Genomic DNA, 22,447 nt, shown 5'->3' with positions numbered 1-22,447 from the left:
AATGTGCACCTCCAACGAGGATTGGCTACTTCTTAAACGAATCAGAAGACACACGAACACCGTCCCACAGACACATCATCAGCGTGAAGACAACAATTTGCCAATTTTGCAAACGCAAAGACATTCTTAATGAATCAGTATTCACGTCAACATGTCTACCGGCAGAGCACTCCGCAGTTCCTGACAAACGACAGCCCCATTGTCTCTTGTTTGCTTATTGGTGCGCTATCAAAGAATACAATTGTACTTTAGGATTTTTGTTCTGCCGAGATGGAATCAACTCATAAATTGCTTTATAGGTGGGTAGTGGTGGCGATGCATTAAAAAGCATACTATACATTTTGATAAAAACAGTTTCCACTTGCACCAGAACCCGATTTTATTATTCCTCAAAATTTGTTCCGATAAATTGAGCCTGCTTAAACTTAACGGCCAGTTCATGCATTTCTGTAGCGATTATCAAACAGCAGGTCATTGCAGGCGTTGTCTGCGGAGTCACCAGTTTGGCAACTAAACTGCATGTGGCCTCCAGGCAGTACGACAGGAAATCTCTGCCATGTCAATAACACCATGTTTCCTCTGAGACAGGAACAGACAAACAAAACAAAGTGCAAAAGACTACAGAAATCGCTCCATACGCAAAATTCAACTCGACGGACAAAGTCGTGAATTCCCTCTGGTGAACACGTGCGCAAGTGAGCACCCACCAATCTCCCATTACCACTTGGGTTTAAGCCGCTATAATTTATACCTTTGTTCCCAAATGGAGAACATCAGGCAGTAGCTGGCTAGCTGTGGGTGTAATTATGCTCAAGTGAGGGGATGCTGGCCTGTGTGCTTGAGGCTGGGATTTAAGACCCGGAAGGAAGGAAGAGAGAAAAGGAGGAGGCCAGGGGGGGAGGTGATGGTGGGTGGGGGAGTTCAAGAGAGCAGGAGAAGAGAAAAGCAGCGAGGCAGGGGGAAAATCTGGTTATTTTACACGCGGCTGCCTTGTTAATGGACAGTATGCGAGTGCGCTTCCAGTGTGTGTGTGTGTGTGTGTTGGGGTTACCAGGAAAGGGCTGTGTTTATCTAATCTGTTCCCTTACCATGAGGTAGGAAAAACCACTGGCCACCTCAGACTGATCCTAGAGGCAGACATAGATGCATGCATGCCAGTGCGTGTAGGATGAAGTAGGTCAAGTAACCCCAGTGTATTAGTCAAGTTTGAAAAAAATTTGAGACTGACTTGAACATGAGCTCCACAGACAATCATCAGCTTCTCCTTCAGCCTTTTTACATGGGAGTGGAGGTTCTTGCCTACCTCATTTAAAGTTGGGGTTATGAGGTTAGACAGTGTACTGTATTTTCCGCACTATAAGGCACACCTAAAAACCTCGAATTTTCTCAAAAGCTGACAGTGCGCCTTATAATCAGGTGCGCCTTATATGTGGACAAAGTTTTAAAATGGGCCATTCATTGAAGGTGCGCCTTATAATCCGGTGCGCCTTATAGTGCAGAAAATACGGTACTCGATCGTTTCAGGATGCGCCACTGAAGTTCAAAACCTGAGTCTGAACAACACCAGAAAGACTAACCGTTTAGGTGCGTCGCAGACTCTCACTGCGTGAATGCTCCTGTAATTCTTTTTTGTTAATTGCTAATCATCTGTAGCTAGTTTGTTTATTAATCACGGCTGTCTTCACATTGCTGTAGTGGTCAAAGGCTGGACAGTTACGATTCCATTCCATATCCTTCAAGTAGTTGCATGAAGAAAAAGTGAAGATTGTGAACCCGCTCACCATTATTACTCCTACTGCCATCTATTTGATATCTTATTGACATGCGCTTTAAGACCAATGGGAGCGAAAGGCATGAAATACGTCCCCCTGAGATTGGTTAGTTCCTGTTCCAACTCCGCCTGCCTGCATGCCAAAAGCCAATTAACTCCCTGACTCATTTTAAGAGCTCTGAAGTCCAAGCAAAAACTCTAAAATTCACTTTTGGGGCCTCCTCAACATGCATTCACATCTACGTTTTTTTTTACCAAGATGCGTAGATGTGAATGAAAGCTTTGAAAGGGATGAGGAAGAACAACAGGATGAGAAACATCAAAACTAGGCTAAATTAAAAGACCTGCACGATTGCACACACATGGACCAGAGATGTCTTTGACATGTCTTGACGCAGAAATCACACAAGCACACGAAAGCTCTCCAAGCCAGCCTCTTTTTTTTCTAGGCACAGCACTCAGTCCAGAAGGTCTTCCCTGCAGGAGAAGGGATGGTGATTGTGGGGGATGGTGGTAGAGAGAGATGACAGAGACAGCAATGACACTCAGTTCTGAATGTCACAGTGGCGCTCAAGACCCCCTCACTAACCTTTTGGTTGGAAATGAGAGGGTGGACACCAGACCAAGATGGAGATATGATAATCATAAGAATGAGGGAAAGAAAAAGACATAAAAGAAAGCACATGGGCAGTGACAGAAGGACTGAGTGGGTGGGTGGATGTGCAGCGATAGATGACAGGATGAAAGTGATGGAGGAAAACAACCGCCCTGCTTCTCATCGCCGCCACAGGGGCAGTCAACCTCTACACATGGCCACAACAGACAAAATGGCCGCAAGTAAACAGAATGGCAAATAATCCTATGAAAGACAATTAGACTATTTTGCCGCCCATCAGTTATTAACCATCATTAATGCTGCGGTGCCTTTTCAAATGTGGAATTTTTAAGATTATCAAATGAATCAGCAATCATTTTTGGGGAAATAATTAATCATATAGAGACCTAGAATTGTCCAGATCCTAAGAATTTCAACCCCTCACATTGTCAAAACATTTACGATGATTTTGCAAAAACGATACATATCGCCCAACCCTACCGCTGAGTTTATTTAAAGTGCATTGCAACAAGGCAGCAGCACAACAAACATTTTTCAGCTTTTAAAAAACAGAAGCATCAAGCCGAGTTTTATGAGGGGAACAAGACCGCAACAAGCAACAAACTCTTGCTAAAATGCAGCGTATGCTGGAGGAGTGAGGCAAAAAAGTGCATACGACAAGAGGCACGATGGAGAGCGATCACCAAAGCGGTGCTATTTTTCAAATTGTTAAGAAAATGAATGAATTTGGAAAAAATAAAGTTGTTTCACTGACAGCCATTATTTGATTCCCTCATTACAGTTTCACAAAAATAAATATTTATGTAGCCCTTCCTGAAAGCAGACTGTTTGTGTTAAATACTAAGCTTTGCAAACATTTGATTTAGAAGTACAATGATTAATAGTGCTGGGTGATAATTTGGTAACAATCATTGTAGAAGTAATCGATAAATACAATATGCGTTTAATAAAGTGTTTAATTGTGCTTGGTGTAGACAGCGAGCTGCCTCTCCACCCCGAAAAAAAAAAAAACAATGACGACGACGCAACTACTGCTAACCACAAAAAAAGCAACAGCTAAAATTAAACACCTTCGGAAGGCGATGTGGTGTACATGCGAAGGAGTTCCGTCTCTAACGTGCTACAACGCCAATGTCATGAAACCATGTCAGAAACTTGGCACCGCGGTTAGATTCCAATCAGGCAATTACAAGCAAGAAAGGTATGAAAGAACTATGGTAAGAATGACCTAATGACCTAAATTAGTCCTAAAGGGTTGGTCACCGGTAATGCGTATTAGTTGACTACGTTTACACTTTCTGAACATTGACTGAAGGTTAATCCTTCATCAAGGAATCTGCTTTGACGTAATGTCTTCAAGTATTTACAGTGGACTACTGGAGGAGCAACTTCACACATTTAACTGGATTACAATGTACACAAAAACAGTTAAAAAAAATTCTTATTTGAAATGGATGAAAGAAAACAAAATACTGTTCTCATATTGTGAAAGATGTTTCAGCCCAGTAACGTCGGTTCATATTTACTGAAAATCGGAGCATATCAAACAAGAAAAACGATTAAATTTTCATTAAACTTATTCCTTACCAGACAAGCTTTCTTGACATGTTTATAAATGATGGTGGATCTAAAATTGATTTTGTGCCCTGTAAAGGGTTAACACATTTTAAAATAGGACCAAAATCTACTGTAAACTATATGCACTGAGAATATTATGAAAGTATCGGTAAATACAAAAATACTAAACTTATTTTAAAAAAAATAATAATAATGAAGACAGAGAAATCAGATGAGTAAAAAAAAAATAGGAAAAAGCACTATGCAAAAGAAAACTATACTATAACAGCAAACATTTGTTTTGGTTCTTTTGCACCCTTTATTTATCCAAAACTTTTTTGCTTTGCTTCACAAATGGGTATGGCATGGGCCATCCCACATGGTGCTCAGTGGGACCAGGGCTCTAGTCAAGCCCAAAAAAAATCTTGGTCGACTTTCAGTTGTTCAAATTTTCAACCATCCAATTAGTCGCTGGGGCGGAAAAAAGAGACAACAAAAATGGCAGTTAGCTCTACATTAATTAAATCGACTGTGAGCTCCAAACCTTTGTAGGCCTTATAACAATGCTAAACAATGAAATTTGGAAACACAGTTGATGGGGCTAAATCAGACAAGATGAGAAAAGGGATTTAGCCGCATCGCTCTGCGTCGTTACCGCCTTTCGCTGGCGCAACGGCGCCCGCAGGCCGGTTGATTGGTAGCGCATATCATCCCTGACAGGATCGTCAGGGTGTAATCTATCACTCGCAGAATGGTCAGGTCACCATTTTAATGACTGCCATCGAAATGTTGGGTAGGCCACTGGCACCAGTCAAACACAGTGATCTCTCAAAGTTCTAGATTGTGACGTAAAAAAAATGGAGTGAATGATTTAAAGTCTTGAATTTTATACTTCAATATTTAAGAAAAATATCTCATTTATTTATTATTCTTAACAATCTTACAGCATGTTTATGCTCCTCCCACACCCATAGTAATATGGTTATTGGGGTGGGGGGCAGCTATAACATGGCGGTAGCCATTCCAGTGGACAGCTACTCCTCGCCGCTGTTTTCTCTCAAGCCCCAGGGATGCCGTGGGCGAGCCCGCCAGTGCTTCTCCATCCAGTACGCTCTCTCTCAACAGCGAAGCCATGGCGCTTCATGACCCACCATGCCATTGAACCCACCGCCTCATCGGCATCCCCTCCTAGCCCATCTGCAGCGATGGAACTAGCTTCCCCGCAAGCCTGTGGCAGCCCTTCAGGCAAGCGTGGCTCAATCTCAACACCAGCCCACTCGCATATCATCTTGTCCCTTCCCTCTACAAATACGCTATCATAAGACCCAAAATGTTTAAAAATTCTCCATAAATTTTAAAGGTATGGCCACAAAAAGGGATGCGTGACCCTAAAGACGGACACCGACCTCCCTAAACGACAAGATACAGCAACAAGCGACATTGACATGCAAAAAGAAAGGGAAAACACATACATGTAATAATATTAATTGCTTTTTATTGTAATGGTTAGATTAGATGTTCAATACTTTGGTATTTATAAATTCTGAGATGTTGGTAAACGTTCGATACCGAGCGAGCTTAAACGATACCGGAGCAAAATAGTAAGCACACTAAACAGTTTTTCTACATACTATGGAGAAAACAGAGTATTCATAATAAAATTTAGACGTTGGCATTTAAATATTAATTGTCAACAGGGTGTCAAGTGGGATAACAACATTAGGTAGGGGTGGCAGCTTTCACCCCTTGTCACCCTGTAAAACCAAGACGATCGTGGCATTCGATTGAGAAAATATTCACAAATCCCAAATTGTTACTTTTCCATGTCTTCTCAATGCGACTAACGCCATTTTTATCCTGACTGCAAGGTCACCCAACACAACTTTGATGAGTAGCCATAACATATGCAAATAACAGGAGATGCTAAACTCTTTGTCAAAGTTTCTTTTTTAACTAAGCCCCCCCCCCCCCCCCCCCCTCAAACAAACCAACGCAACCATAGTTTAAAAGGGTCTCTATTCAAACCACAAGAAAAGACAAACGGGAGGAAGAGCAATGGTGGTGAACATCTGTTGTGTGTATGTGTGTGTGGTCGGGGCCTCTTATCTCTCCCTCTGTGGCCCGCTAAACATGACGAGCTGCCATCTTGGCTCACAGACACAAGGTAGTGAGTGGGGGTAGCGGCTCCAAGCTCGACGGCAGACAGGAGGCGGAAAAACAACCATGCGGCACGATTACAAGGACTGTATCAGACTATGAGAGCATAACTTTGGCGTCATATTTAATACCCGAGTTTGTTTCGGTGATACTTTTTTTTTTTTAACGCGGAGGCAAAGTTACGCGAGCGCCACAGGGTGACCATTACGCAAGTTGAGCGAATACAGAACATAATGGAAAAGAGGGCACGATAGCACGAGCGGCACTCGAAATAAAACAACGCTACTTCAACATGCCAAACAAAATGTGATCATGCAAAGTAGTCGAAAGAGTTACTCCAACAGCCGAGGAGCACTGGGGGTGTCGGCAGGTGTTTGGAGCCGCAGTTTACTCCCGATCATGTCGAGTAACAAGTGTAACTCAAAACTGTAGTGATCGCCTAACTTGGTCGACGGATGGAATTTGACATCATAATAAAAGTTGTTCACCGCGTCAAACAAATAACAAAAAGCAACATTAAAAACGGAATACGTGGTTTGTTTAACTTACCCAAAGTAAATGGTCAAATTAACTTTACTCGGCCTAGAGCGAAGCATCCTCTGATAACCGCCCCGAGCAGGTTAGTCACTAGCTCGGGGGCTAATAAGTACACAATGAAGATGAGGGCTGGCTAACACGCTAGCTGAACTTGTGTGTCCTAGCACTGGGCTAACCTCCAGCGGCTAGCGAGGCTAATTAGCCTATCAGTGGCGTTTCGCACGTCGTTCCCAACAGAGCAGCGAGCGCCATTTGGGGGTTTTATTTACGCACAAAAACTGTTCAGTGCGCACTTTGACGACTAACAACACTAGTTTATATGTTTCACGTATTATTAACGCCGTTTAAATTGGTCAAACGTGAGAGAAAACAACGCGAACGACGCGGTTAATGTAGATGACCGCCTGGCCTCACAATTCCCCCTCCTGTCCTCTGTCCCTCCCGTCCAATAAAACTAGCGACTACTACGGGCACTTCACGATGTCCCCGTCTTATACAAAGGTGAATTCGATGAAAATTCAACTCATGTGGGTCAAACTTTACTTAAATGTGTTAATGGAAGCCAGTTTGGCATTTATCTGCGGTGTTTTGTCCGCCGGGAAGCTCCCTGGGAGATTGGCTCATTGAGTCGGCCAGTGACTCACCTCTACGCTCAAGCCACCTCGTGTCTCCTGAAAGCTCAACACAATTAGCTAACTATGCTAACACCCACACTTCTCTACTAACTCAAGTAAAATTTTCACAATGAAAAAAACTCAACAAGTCGGAGGAAAACTGATATGGAACAAGAGCGGTTCGCTGTGGCGTCCCGGCGAAAAAAGCTTTCCACTTTCCAAGTAACTATCGGAAAGTGGCTTGTGTGCGTGTGTATGTGTGCGAGTGTGCGATTAGCGGGTGCCAAGGCTAAACTTGCTATTGTTAGCATGTCGGCATGGCTGATACGCAGACCTTCAATGACTTTCTACCTAAATGAGAAATAACCCTGGGAGAGAATATACTCGTCGCCCGAATTCTACAATTTCCCGCGAGTTATCCCGGAATCCAACATCAATCTCCCTCACACTCAGCGAGTCCGATTGCGTTCAAAAGTACCGAAAACTTACCATTCACCAAATGAAAACGCTCCTAATACATGAATACTGGTTTCACATGAACTACTACACTGAGTGCCAATGATGCTCTAAATATTTTCATTACAAATGTGAATTTAAAATCATCTTACCAAACAAGCTTGGTCACTTCAGGCTCCTTTTTCTTTTTTTTTTTTTTTCAAATCAAATCAACTCCTCGTTAGTGGCGTTAGTATCTCCGTTTGGTCGGGGAAAAAAAAAACCCCACCGTGGTCCTTTCTGGCTTTCAATAAACAGAATGAGGGGGAAAAAAGTTGAATTTGAATGTTTACCATGAAATGTATCTCCGGTGGGTCTCGCTTCAGCGACCTCGCCGACAAGTGCGCGATGCGCTTCTCTCCTTTGTGTTAATTTCACTCAAATCGAGTTTAATCCGATCGATCCCTCGGCTGGTCGGTCGCGTTCCCGAGTCCTCCCCTCCAGACACTCGCTCACCTTCCTCGGCCGGGGGGTGCGCGCTCCCGAGGATCTCTCATACAGATAAACAGTCAGCGTGCGCGGTCACTGACCCCGTCGTGCCCGTGTGACGCTCTGTGAGACTCGTTCAATGGTGGCAAACCTAAGTACGTGCACGTTGTTTTATTTTAATTATACGCACAAAAACAAGGTTGAAGCCGCTTCCACCCTCCCCAAGTTAACAATTAGCCACCACCAAGAGAACTGTGTGTTGATATAACATGTGAATGGAGGTAGAAATCTTTACAAAATAAAACAAATTTGCGCCAAAAGGTTTTTAGGATCACAGTTTCGTCACTGTATGAATTAAATTAACATTCATTCATCACAGTTAAATTATGAAACTTAATCTTGCGTCAATTGGTCAAATTAACTGACCCATTTTTGATTCAACCTGTCTATGGTCTTAATTTTGTCTTTAAATTATGCAAAAAAAATTTTGGGGGGGTAGTAGTTCACTCATCTAATTTTTTTTTATTTTAAAATGTATTTTTTAAGTAATTATTGACAACTGTTGTAGACTGCCTCCTACATTCCAAAAATGCATATTAGGTTAATCTACGATTCTAAATCGTCCATAGGTGTGAATGGTTTTGTCAATGGTGATCATTATACAGCATCTTTAGCCAAACATATTCAATAGTTTTGCACAAAGCTTAACTAACACATAATTAGTATTTTTAACAAAATAACTTGCACGTCTCAGCCAAACGAAACCAGATTAGAACTAGAACGTGCTATCTGTATCGACAAAAATAATAAATTCATAGGAATACGCTGCCCCCTATTGGTTTAGCATGGTGACCAAAATTACATATACAACCTTTGATGTCTACTTCATTATGATTGATAAGGTTCGAAAAAATAATATCCCTGTAATGTACACAGGGATCAATACGTCATACAAAACGAGTATCATGAAACGCAATCAAGTGCTCATCTAGATCTCCATTTTTTTTTTATATTGCTCATCATTAGTCTGAAACAACGTGGACTAATTGTAAGTCAAACGTAGGACACAAAATACAATATAAAGAACAGTTATTTGCTTTACAATACAGAAAAGCAAACACCAGTACAATTTTCGATGACAAAGCGAGTAAGACCCAGTAAAAAAAAAAAAAATTTAAACACCATATTTTCCCACCTTCACAAACAAAAGTGACATGTTGCGTTTAGAATGTTTTATTACAGTTTATTGTGATAGCATTCTTTTTTCTTCATTTTTCATTTTATTTTCTTCCAAAGAACAAACACAACAAATAACTTTTGGGGGCAAGAGGAGAAGCAGGAAAAATGAAGATTGAGAGGGGAAGGGAGGAGGGGGACACACAGGTAAGATAGATCAATCCATAGATAGATAAATAGATGCATCAGGTTTGGCTTGATCCTCCCCCTGTAACCACTGTGGAGCTGTTTGTCGACACACACGTGCACTTAAGCGCGCACAATCCTACATGTTGCTTTACAAAGAATAATCTTGATTAATATCTGATATATATCTAAAATGACAAAAACAACAACAGAGATCCTTCCCCATATCTTTACAGGCCTTAAAAGATTGTACATTATATATTGTGTGGAGGGAGGGCACGTGTGTGCGTACAGGGAATGGGTGGGAGTTATTGATGAGGATTTAAATCAAACATCCCAACAGTCCCCACAACGTGTGTCTAATGTAATACATCTCACAGATTTGTGGTAAAGCATGTTTGTTTGCAGCTAATTCATTTTAGCAACTGTCCAAATCTCGCAAGAGGGTGGAGTTAAGGCAGACAGCTGATCCTGATGGTAAACATGCTGTTTTGGCGATAAAAAAAAAATAATTACCACAGTCAGAGAAAGAGCGAAGAACAGTAGGGATGCAAGGGGAAATATGAACAGAATAAGTAAACAATGCTCAAAAGAGTAAAATGATGCCCGTTACATTGCAAAGCAGGAGTCATTGATCTAGCTCTAAACAACACGTGATATATCTGCCAACTATTTCATGGTGGGAGTCAAAGCTTGCTTAAAAAGGGAGATGCCTTGACATTTGAGTCGATTCTCCACCGGGGGACTTTACGTGATCTTGTTAACTGCCCGTTATCATTCACACTTGTCATTTAAAAGAAAAGGGCACCAGGAACCTTTTCAACAGGGTTAGCGAGCAACTGGATTTAATCGAGAATGGTTGAAGGTCCACAAAGGTCTCTCTTTTTTTTTTTTTTTACATTTCTTTTAAATATTAAAGCCCCGGTGAAGACCGCAACTTGCCCAAGTTCCACTTTTTAACAGCCAAAGAAGCTAGAGAAAAATCTAAACAGCCATATATACACAGAATAGCGAATGATAAATACAGTTAACAAAACGTTTCCAATTATTCCTTTTTTTTTTTGTTTGATTCTCAACTTCATTATGACAGCCACTGCTCTCAACATCTCTTTAACTTTTTTCATTTTTCTACCATTCCAAAAGGATTCATTCTCACACTCGACAGTTTGGTCTTTTATTCTCTCTCCAGGACAATTTAAAACAGCCATATGATTATTTAGTGTTCATTAAATACATTTCACCTGCAAGTTGACATGAAGACAGAACGAAGGAGGGGGAGCAGTTTTATGAGCAGAGGGTAGTGATTTGAAAGACTGACTTCATTGGAATGTCTATATCATATACACGCAAGGGCCTACATGTACAAACATGCCTTGCTACCAATGTGCTGCATCGTTTTCTTTAAAAACATGTGGCGATGTGAGTATATAGGCAACACATGGTTTATTATTCCATCCAGTCAGTGTCAGATGGTATATCCCCCCCCCCACAAGCATGTCTCTGGCTGGACAAATTCACTACCATCATCCCCAGTACAGCTTATCATCATCCTCTCGGTGTCAATTAAAAAAACAAAAAACCCAGTTAAAACCAATGCATCTTCCCAAGGAAAATGTGAAGTTTAGAATTTTAGTGAGGTAACACCGTTCTTGTAAGGGTTGAGATCACGAATTGCTGCCATGAGACTCTCGGGTATGATTTTTAGCAAAAAAAAAAAAGGGTGGACTGACAGAAGGAAAGCAAGGAAGACACAAAGGGATGGATGGATGACAGGATGGAGAGAGACAGATTAACAAACTGTTAATGAGCCTGCAAAGTTCTGCAGAAACACAAGTGGGGGGTTTGGGGGGGGATTCAGGGGTTAAAGGAGGAGGATGAAGAGGTCTGTTTTGGGGCCTTCAGCAGCAGCCGCCTCCAGCCTGTTGGCCTCCCTGGCTACCGGGCAGTGTTGAGTTGGTGGTAGGGTGTTGCGGTCCGATCTTAATACCGTTAGCCTGAATGGAGACAGTGAGATTGAAAGTGACATCACGATAAGCGTTCACAACACATGGAATGATTACCCAAGCAAAATCCCCCCCCAAGGCATTATTAGTATGTTCTAATTGTTGGAAAGACGGCAGCAAATTAGAGGCTTGGCCTTTGCAACGGGGCAAGCTAACGCTAGCACAACATCACCCTAACAGCATGAACTCGGTCAGAAATAAATCACGGAAAATAAACCTAAAAAATAAAAACAATAGCAGGAACAAAGTGACTTGTAATACAAACAGGGAAGAAAAAAAAAAATCCTGCCCAAAAAATGTGTCATTGCTTTTATAGTGACTGCAGGGACTCGTAAGATCACAGCATAGAAGGAGCAACAGGTGCTGCAGAGGAAACACAAGCGCTCAAAGATACGATGAGAAATGAATGGCGTGAATAAAAAAGACAACCTTCGAGAAACAGAGAGAGAGGCGGGTGGGCGGACGGCTGAGAGACATATCGCTTTTAAGTCTCGCTCTCTTCTGTTCAATTGAACCCCCCACACACACACACACTCCCCTTCACTTACCATTAATGTGCCGACTTCTCCTCTGTGAGGCCGGCTCGCTCTCCTTCTGTATTTATTTATCTCCTTCATTTATAACGTAACTCACCCTCCTACGTTCAGTAGCAGACGTGCCTCTGGGAAACACTGTATGCCTTTAAATCACGTTTATTGAGCTAGGGCCATGTGTGTGAGTGTTTTCTCATAGTGGCTGCCAACATTTCTGGTGGGGCTTCCCTTCCTCCCTCTCTCTCTCTCTCAGTCAGCTGATGTGGTTTGGCCGGCTGGCCTGCTTGCCTTCATTCCATCTTGCTGTTTTGAACAAAACCACTCACGGCCGGCTAACGGACTAACATGGACTTACTGGTTGGCTCGTGCACGATATGTGGACATGGACGCACGCTGGCACGGATTTTGTGTTTAGATGCAACACATTCTGTCGATATTAACGGGCATGTTGGCGAGGATTTTTGGCAAGTACAGTCTGTGAAAGTTCACGGAGCCAAATGCCTGAGAATGATTGTCATTATGTAAGCTGCAGAGACACGATTAAGAGGGAATTCGATGCTGCTCAAAGCATGAAGCATACGTGAGGATCCATAAAGTCCTTGCCAAAAACAACCCAAAAAGTTCAGCTTAGGGCATTTCACTACATTCAGTGACTGATCATATTAGCATTGGTTAAAAAAAATAAAAATAAATCTCAGCAGTGTGGATATGATATTTTGTTTTGTCAACCGGTAATCTTTAGCTCCGTTGATTGCATTGGCAAGCAACAGACAAATATGTCAAGACAAAAAAAAAAAAAAAATGGAGTATGATAATAAGAATAAGAAAATAAGTTTTACTGCCTCTTGAAACATAAAAAGTGTTGCCAGCGTACCTTTGCAAAAAAATGTCAGATTTCCCCCGATTACACATAGTACCAACATTCCTGTCTGGGCAACTGTTCCACAACAAAGATTACCATCTGTTTGACTAGATGATGGTGAACTGGCCTGTGGCTGACTGGATGAATGTTTGTCTTCTTCTAAATGACTGTGACATTGTTGGAGTGTGAGGAATTTATGAGCTGGCAAACTGCTGCGAGAAAGAGAGGGAGGAAATCTCGAGAATTAAGCGGGTAAAACTGAAAAGCGGCAGAATGTCGGGAGTTTCGTTTGGCAAGAGAACGCCTTGGATGGAAGGGAAAGTGATAATGACAAAAAAAAAAAAAAAAGTGACCAGTCAAGGCTCTTACCTCATTGTTGATATCAAAAACACCCTCTTGGATCTTCTCATAAATCTCCTTGGCTGTGTTGATGAAAGCCTGAAATGGAGACAGAAGATTTTTTACAGCCTTATTGTTTGACTATGCCGACCGACAAGGGGACTGAACGGATATTTTAAGAAATGCTGGGTGGCTCACAACCCAACAACACAAAACAAGAACAGGGATGTTTCTTGACGGACCTTGCATGATGATGTTACACCATCAAAAAAAAACAAAAAAACACTTAATATTTTAGTAAAAGGAAATATTGGGATTTCAGGGGAACAACAGTTGCAATGAATAAGAGGTTTTAAAATTATTAGGATTTATTTGATTTTATATTATGATTTTATTTTGATTCTAAAATTATTAGGGTTTAAATTACTATTATGTTGCATTGATGTTAAAATCACTACTTGCCACACCAAAAATGTTTTTTTCTTAGTTTTGTGCAGCCCAACTAGCCGGAACACAGTGTTCTGATAAATGTTTTGTTTGTGGAATACGAATTAAACAGGCAAAAGCCACCTTTTCTTTTCTTTTCTTTTTTTTTTATCTTCTTCGTCTGGCACCCTGTAAAAATAGACTAATGTACTCAGGGGATGTTCTCTGGTGCACTCCTGTCCTCTTTACTTGCCTTGACTCCCATGACTTTAATTCAGATGCATTGTAAAGATGGGCTGGGGAGGAGGCAAAGAAATTTGAGGAGCGAAAGATGAGAAGATTTGACAATGTGAAAAAGGAGGAGCAGAAGTAAAAAGGGCAGAAGACAGGATCATAAGGAATGGGAAAATGGACAAAGATGAGGAGAGGATGCTTACGGAAATGTCTCCTTCCATCAACCCAGTGTCCACCCACAGAGCCTGATGTCAAACCCTCGACACTGATTGGCCGTTGGGTGTCGGGCAGAGGAGGCGGGGCGAAGGCTATGAATATGTATGAACTTTAACTGGCTGATATACTGCTGGAGAAAAGGGCTGATGGCGACGAGGGAGAAAGGAGGAGGGGAAGGGTTGAAGGAGACCAAGACATGAATGGTGGGAAGGACAGAGGGGGCAGGGGGTGGCTGCTTGATGACGAGAAAAAAAAAAAAAAACGGTAGCTCGAGGAAGCAAGGGGGGGGGGGGGGGGGATGAAGAGGAAACGATGGACGGCGGTGGATGAGGAGGGATGGAGCGAGTGCAGATGAAGGGAGCTGAGAAGAGGAGCGGTATCAGGAGGATTCAGAGGACACTAATGAGACAAATTAATCATACCGCACACACAAGGCACGTGTGCACACCCTCTTCTCGTTTTAACCCCTGAGAGCTCTCGAAAGCGTGTGTATGTGTGATAGGAAAGAAAATGGGGCGCAAGAAGAAATCAATGTAAACACACACACACGCCTGGGGCTGGCATGCTATGGAGTGTAGGATGGGATTATTTATGTGATTGGGTAAGTGAGAAAAAGGTCCCAGAAGACAACACTGTGCATTCATTAGACACTAACACCAGAGGTGTGTCTAGAAGGCAGAGCAGTGCTAACATCTTGAGATTTCACATCGATGTAAATCATTTTGATTTGCGTGGGGATGATTCATGTATAGCTCCGGAGTTCCCATATTGAAATCTTGATGGGTACTGTAAAATTTGATATATATCTGGTGTCAGTAGGTTTGTATTGTCTAAGGCAGGAGGAGATTTTGGTTGCGTAACAAGTTAAAGGACAGTTTCTTGCGTGAGAGTGTGTGTTGTTACCTCCTCTACGTTTGAGGCCGTCTTGGCTGATGTCTCCATAAATATGAGGCCGTGTTCTCTGGCGAATGCTTCCCCTTCCTCTTTCTTTACCTCTCTCCGTGACTCTAGGTCACTGAAAGGCAAAAACGTGGAATGGTGTAAGAAATCGTTTGAAATGAAGCAACCAGTCAGTTAACGATCGAGCGTATGATTACAGATTTTTTTGTTGTTGTCTTGAGGTGTGCAATGTATCGTCATCAAGTTACATATTTCTTTCGATCTTGAGTCCACCCAACGAGTACCACAAGAGTTCGACAAAATTGGAACATAAAAAAACAGCATTTGTACGGCGACAAGCTGAGGTTTGCTGCAACTTCCCTATTTTGATGTAACGAGAACGCGTATCAAGCAAAACGCAACAGCATTGTTGTCTGCAATTATACTGACAAGCTGTCCCTTGACAGGCATCTATCTTGCAAAACACATTACTTAAGTTCAGGTACAAAGTGAGTCAATAGTCTTATGAAAGCAAGTACCTCATGACTTTTTTTTTTTTTAATCTTAAAATGTCCATGCTATCTTTAGTCCGGCTCAGAACTTTCGAACCAATCCCTTATAGGATTGATGGGAAAATCTTTCAAACATGCAGTCTATCTCAATCCAAAACAAACCTCTTGTTGCCAATGAGCATGATGACCATATTGGAGTTGGAATGTTGGCGAGCATCCTCTAACCAGGTCGTCAAGTGGTTAAAAGTGTCCCTCCTGAAATAAAACGTGGACCGTGACTTGATCACAACATGACATGCATAGCTACTGTACCTAGCATAAATGAGTACATCAAGAGATTTGCTCAAAAACCTTGAGTTTCCTTCTCAAATTAATACAAATTACATTTTAAGGGGCACTAAATACTCCCACAGAAGTCGCCCAGTACTTAAACGAGCAAGCAAACAACATTTTGCAAAGAAAAAAATGTGGCTGATGGGCATAAAAACTCCAAAACAGTTATTATTTCAATCAAACACACTGAATACAAACTGAAACCTAATAGTGCACGGAGTCTGTGATTGGCTGATACCTTGTGATGTCATAGACGAGCAGTGCTCCTGCTGCTCCTCTGTAATAAGACCTGGTGATGGACCGGAACGACTCTTGACCAGCCTAGAGAGAAACATACATATATTCATCAAGAGAAATTGAACTCAATAATTAAACTGGGTGTAGACAAAAGCCGATCGTTTGGTTTTCTCTTTTGGTGATTTAAATTCACTATAACCGAATAGATTGTCCAGTCCTGATTCGCCAACCGGATTCCAGTTCCAGGATTTTGTCCAGTTGTGGAGAAGACAGGACAGAGAAGTATTTGTAACTGGATACAATGGAGTTCTCTCTTACTTGCTCCCCGTTATCTTTCACAATCTCTTTCTGTTTCTTCGAGCCTGCGTCATAACTCACTTTTGTCCATGCAAAAAACAATGAGAAAATTCCCACTAACTAGTACGGATGTAACCTTTAAAGGACAGGCCAGGCCAGCAGGCCATCTTGTTCATTTACACCGCCTTCTAATATTCCCCTTTCATTGTCACCTTCACTGTCTGTTCCTTACATCACTCATCATTTCCTTCTCTGCCCATTAGCAAACGTTCCTACCGAGCCCCAAGCCATGTCTATTCATGCCCCGTCTCCGCTCAATGTACAGTCACAATGTTGCCTGTGTCTCATCTGGGCCACACACACAAAACAAAATGCTCTCAGTGGCGGCAGCTGCAGTTCGGCACTGCGTCGAGCTCAGCTGTTAAACCCAACGGGCAGGCTGTGGGTGAATCACTCGCCCAGTCATCCGACTTTGTCAGCCTGTCTTGCCGTGGGGTGAGGCAATCAGTCACTGAGTCAGAGAACTAACGAGTCACCCAAAATCCATCTATCCAGGGAACTCTACCCAGATTTGCAGTGTATACATTCATCCTCGCAGCCTGTAAGTAGCCTGATGAACACACACTGTTAAAGTGTTATATCATGTCCAGATACAAACATCAGTTTTTGTCTTATGAACTAAAGAAAACATGAACAAGTGACAAGTTTCAACTTGTCTTCAGGTTGGCTTGCAGCAGGCTGATGTGTGTCATCATGGCTGACAACCACTGCTTGGCTGCTGCTTTAAAAAATTTGCAATGGAGCTCTGGCGCGCCCTGCTGGTCAGATTGCGCACTGAATAAAACACACCATACAATCGTGGTTTGTATATAGGAATTAATAATTTATCAAAGTGTTTCCAGAATACTTTATCCACTGGAGTATCTAAATAAGTTAATCGCACAGCAGTGTAAACAGTAATAAGTATGTTCTTAATAACCAAGAATTATGCAGTAGTTAAATTAATGGCTTGTTAATTTTCCACTTAAGTGTATACTTTTGAAATAAACAGTATCAAAACACTCAATTTTTCATGTGTAAAAATATTACCATAATTCATGTGAATCCACACATTGATAAAAAATATATATACTTTACCGTATCCCAGATCTGCAGTTTAATCTGTTTGCCATCTATAGTGATCATCCTCGCTCCAAACTCCACCCCTGCATTTAGGCGAGAGCGTGAGATAGTTCAGAAATGTTCTCTGACATTTTGAGTTTAGGAGCAACAGTTAATTAAGTCAGTGATTATCAAATTATTGGATTTTTTTTGATTAATGCAAAAGGCAACCTTTTTGATGGTTCGGAAACACCCAATTTGCTCAAATTGACTTTAATGATATTAACACTTATAAGTAGACACTGATCATGTTAAGGATATCTCAGAATAATTCAGGAACATATCAGAGTGAACTATTAATGTCCTACAAATCGTTATGAATAATATAAGCCTAATATACCAGCAGTGCACGTGTTTGCATCTATCAATCTGTATTCTTTACAGCTTAATTTTATTGGAAACTAAAGAATGTACAAAAGCAGAGAATCTCACCAATGGTAAGGTCGTGAACAGGCTGAAACCTCTTGTCTGTGAACTGTAGTAATAGACATGACTTTCCGACACCTGAAAAGACACACAGAGTTATTAAATACTATACAATGACATCATAGCTTTGAAATAAAAAAAAAATAATAAATTTAAAAAAAAAGAGAGAATGGTAAATTACCTCAATGGGTAATATTTATACAAAAATATATATACACGCCTAAATCTCAATTTACTCTTTTTGATTCTACATGACTTTCTGACTAATACAGTTTGGTCATGGACCCCAATTTTCTTTGACATAAATACGTTTTCAAGTAGTATTTTAAATGGATGATATAAGAACCGTCCGAAGCGAAATGAATAGCGTGTAAACCTTAGCGCTAGTGATTTGTTGCATTTCCGTGATTAAATTAGGATTGTTTTTGATTTGGAAAGGGGAAAAGTTCCTGGAAGCACCTCATCCACACACTCACAAGTCAAAGAGTGTGGAGGACACAGTAGTAGAATAAGTGGCTGCTTTATTCTCTCTTCCATGCAATTCACATAGCATCAAAATGATTTTACTCAATCCGCCTGACATTATCATCTGTGTATTGCTTCCCTTTTAATAAAATGTCAACAGACTTTGATGTGTGTGGGTGACGGTGTGCTGCACTGTAGTGTGTATAATTGTATTTTTTTTAATTAAATTTAATTTTAATTTGACTAAACCTTTAGTCACATAACAGCTTTCCCATTGGCAAAACAGACTGGATAATCAAGCTTCTCTACTTAGTAAGTGAATATCACAGTTGAAGTTCATGCACCATTCCACCAATTCTCAGTTGCGTCTCCATTACTCCATCTGAAGACTATTTTATGTTGACTCCTTTCCAACTATGTAGATTACCAGCTTTTTCCTCTAATTCGGGACCAACCAATTAACGGGCTGCTTATACCCCTTGTAAAATCGTTAAAAATCAAATTGCCCTTTTTTTTTTCTTCCCTTTTATCTACCCTAACATACAACAATGTACACAGATAACGATGATCTCGTTTGTATTTTACAACATAGATATCTATACGATGTCAATCAATGTCAGTAAATTGATATGTTGTAAACTTTGAACATGAGTGAACAGTGCAACATATGCTGAGGAATGACATGATTTATTAAAAATAGAAGACTGGACTGTTTTTATGGAGGGGGGGGGGGTGATTATAATTCTACTACTGCTTATGGTGCGTTCCAGCTTACTCATTACAAACTAGCCCCTGCTGTGTAAGATTAGACACATTTTATGGTTACTTATATTTTATTGGCTATTTAGAGGATACTGAAAGTTTGTAATTTGAAAAAACATTTTTTTTAAGAAGTTCCAGCCAACCACAACGCAACTAACTCACAGTTTATCTGATTGTTCTGCATTTATGGCCTAGTAAAGTTTTTTACCTAAATATTTACTGTGATTATAACTTTATTACTGGATTATATTCTCATTCCAATTTGCATACAAACGGGTCTGTTGTGGGACCGGATCACCCATCGAAAAACCGATGACTCCTACTTTGCTTTGTGGTAGTTTTGGTACAACAATACTCATATGGATTTAATCTAATGTTGTGACATTGTACTAATTTAGTTTGATTAAACATCTCAACTGTGTGTCGCAGCCAAGTAGGCTCTTAATGACACTACACAGAACATTTAGGCTGTCACTATCGATTATTTATTCTTTTTAAATTATGCAATATATTCAGGTTCAACTACATCTCAGTCACAGGTTGTTTACACTATGAATGCAAACACTATTACTTTGCAATATGTGCGAGTCAACTAACTATTACTTTTTTTCTATAAATTGATCGAATAAAAAACTCTTGAATCTTGAATCTCTTGAATTATGACTCAAAGCTAATCAGTTTATTTACAATGACAAAATGAAGCAATCGGAATATTTAGTTTTGTGAGGCTGAAAAAGTTGGACCTCTCTACAATTGGCTCTAAACAATTTATCAAAAATAGATGCTAATTCGACTGACCTATTTTGATTCATAATAAGCAACCAGTTTTATTTGTAAAATGTTTATTACTCTTAATATCGAGACAGGAGAAATACACCAGCTTCCACAATCGAAGCGAACTGGCTCGGCCTCTCATGAGGGCAGGCAACTGTCCAGATGAAAATATAAATCAGTTCAACCACGTAGTACGCATGCAAAGGAGTGGACAAGGAGAAACTCTCTATATAAAGAAAATAAACAGCATCGAGTCGCCTGCACTCAATCAATAAACGTGATTAAGAAAAACAAACGATCTACGCCATTTCAGGGAATATTTGAGGCGTAGCTTTCCGAACTGGCTTGCTGCCCGCTGGCAGTTTGTCATCGAAATTTCTATTTCGATGGATATTACTAATGTTACGCATGCATGTTTACTGATATGTGATAGTCGCTTGCGTAACATTTGGTTTAACGCCAAAACGTTTGCTAGACAGTTCAACTGAGCTAGCTGGCTACAGCTAACACCCCCACCCTGGACGCAATTGGACCAGAGGCCCGTATTGTTTCGGCTAATGTAAACAGCTACCGCTAGAATTTTTTTTACCGACATAGTTTAACATAACATGTGGACACTTGATACGCATAACTGTTTTTCAAACAATCTTATAAGGATGCGATAAGAGCGAAGCACGGGAACTGTCATCCCACCTCTGCGTCTCTACTTTTACCACGTCATTGGACATCCAACACTGCGGAAATGGACCGCTAGCAACATGCTAACCGCTAGCTGCATGCTAACATCAAGTCTCGCTTGTTGCCACCTACCTGTGTCTCCGATGATGATGTATTTGAAGAGGTAAGCGTATGCCATGGCCCCCAATTTGCGCAGTTAGTTGTCCAGACTATCACACCTTCGTAAACCCGACTGTAAACTGCGTGGAAATGCTGGTTGTCAACCTGTTTTTCTGTGTCGGCGCCGGAGAAGGAACAATAAACAGCTAGAGCCTCAGCTCTACGTCACTAGGTCCGCCCTCGCCACGCTACACAATGTGTACTTCACGTGTCCTCGGAAACTACACCGAGTGTCGTGTTTTAAATTTACTGAAGCTTTTAGACAGCAATGTAGCTTAGTCTGACTTTGATACGTACATAGTGTACTTTTGATCTTTTCTAATTTAGGGGCGTGAGAGGCTATAATATATTAGAAGGAAATATTATAGAAGGTAATATTATATATTATGATGATGTCATGATGATGACGATTATTTTAAGTTATGTATTTATTAGTGTTCTTCAAATTTGAAGCATTGAAGCTGAACTATAAAATCACTGCCTATAAACTGCCCAAACTTTTGACCACTGCTGCACATAAGATTTTATGAAAAATTCTGGTGCGCTTTTTTTTCCTCATAATTATGATAACAGTATAACATGCCCACACAAATAATTTGCTGCTTCAGATAAAGTGTAGTGACTTATCTTTGCCTGTAGAGAGGAGTAAAGTGTCACGGAGGAGGAGGTGGGAAATTGTTGCGATCCTGTAAAATCAGTAAGTATAATAAACTGTAGAGGGAGTTAAACTAAACCATTCTTTCGCACCTTGAATCTTAGTTATTAGTTTTACCAAAACTTTTTTTTCACAATACTTCTATCCTTCTGAGAACTGGGAACAGTTTTGGGGAGCGACTGCCCAAGTGCAAAAAGCAAAGTCTATAAATTGATTCTTGGATGGAGTCCACCTCTATCTTTCTCATACAGACTTCCTTAAAAGTACCCTGCCTCTCCTGCAAGGTCAACTGGATAGGCTGCCTTGCTTGACCCTAATGAGGACAAAGGTTATGGAAAGTGGATGGATGGATGGATGGATGGATGGATGGATGGATGGATGGATGGATGGATGGATGGATGGATGGATGGATGGATGGATGGATGGATGGGTGGATGGGTGGATGGGTGGATGGATGGACGGACGGTTTCTGAAGTTATGTAACCACGTGTCTGATCTCATGACTTTAGCAAAACCAGATATCACAGAGAGAAGCTAGTCCTGCTTTCACATCCACAAGTTGGAAACAAGGGATTTCGTCTGCATCCCAAAGATGTCTTTATAAAGAATCTAGGGCAATTAACATCAGTGTCCTGGAGGATCTGTAGTAAAAAAAAAAAAGACAAATATACTATAGGAGTGGAACAACTGGGGTAGGAGCAAGTTGCTCATCTCAAATTGCTTGATTTAATTCTTAAGTACTACAATAAATAGTTGCAATGGCATCAGGGCCAAATGACAACAATTTGACCTTGTGTTTTCTTTTGCCTGCAGTTCTGTTTTCTCAGCCACGTTTGTCTTTTTGCTCAAGGGAGTGTCTTTCTATGGCCTCCAAAAGAAACATACCAGCATGACCTTCTAACCAGCTTACCAACACACACACACACACACACACACACACACATGCACAGACACACTC

The 22,447-nt window shown here is 41.0% G+C and overlaps 2 protein-coding genes across 7 annotated transcripts in view; both read right to left on the bottom strand.

Annotated features, from left to right (window-relative positions):
- Positions 1-8,327, bottom strand: part of chd7 (chromodomain helicase DNA binding protein 7) — a 40,443-nt gene extending 32,116 nt beyond the window's left edge. For 2 of the 6 annotated variants that reach the window (XM_049746308.1, XM_049746313.1), the window contains exon 1: positions 7,861-8,326. The gene's annotated coding sequence lies outside the window, so the exon portion shown is untranslated. The other 4 variants (XM_049746312.1, XM_049746309.1, XM_049746311.2 and 1 more) reach the window with 4 other exon arrangements.
- Positions 8,328-9,393: 1,066 nt separating this feature from the next.
- Positions 9,394-21,012, bottom strand: rab2a (RAB2A, member RAS oncogene family). The gene is made up of 8 exons (XM_049746733.1): positions 20,808-21,012; positions 18,003-18,074; positions 17,547-17,614; positions 16,114-16,196; positions 15,705-15,797; positions 15,055-15,166; positions 13,306-13,374; positions 9,394-11,532 (listed from the first exon to the last, which is right to left on the bottom strand). The coding sequence occupies exons 1-8, from the start codon at positions 20,851-20,853 to the stop codon at positions 11,437-11,439; spliced, it is 639 nt and encodes a 212-aa protein (XP_049602690.1). The 5' UTR covers positions 20,854-21,012; the 3' UTR covers positions 9,394-11,436.
- Between the last annotated feature and the right edge of the window lie 1,435 nt (positions 21,013-22,447).

The sequence above is a fragment of the Syngnathus scovelli genome, chromosome 17 (genome assembly GCF_024217435.2).
Source record: "Syngnathus scovelli strain Florida chromosome 17, RoL_Ssco_1.2, whole genome shotgun sequence".
Lineage (NCBI taxonomy): Eukaryota > Metazoa > Chordata > Actinopteri > Syngnathiformes > Syngnathidae > Syngnathus > Syngnathus scovelli.
The sequence above is the reverse complement of the archived record's forward strand: the minus strand, read 5'-3'. Positions and strand labels throughout refer to the sequence as shown.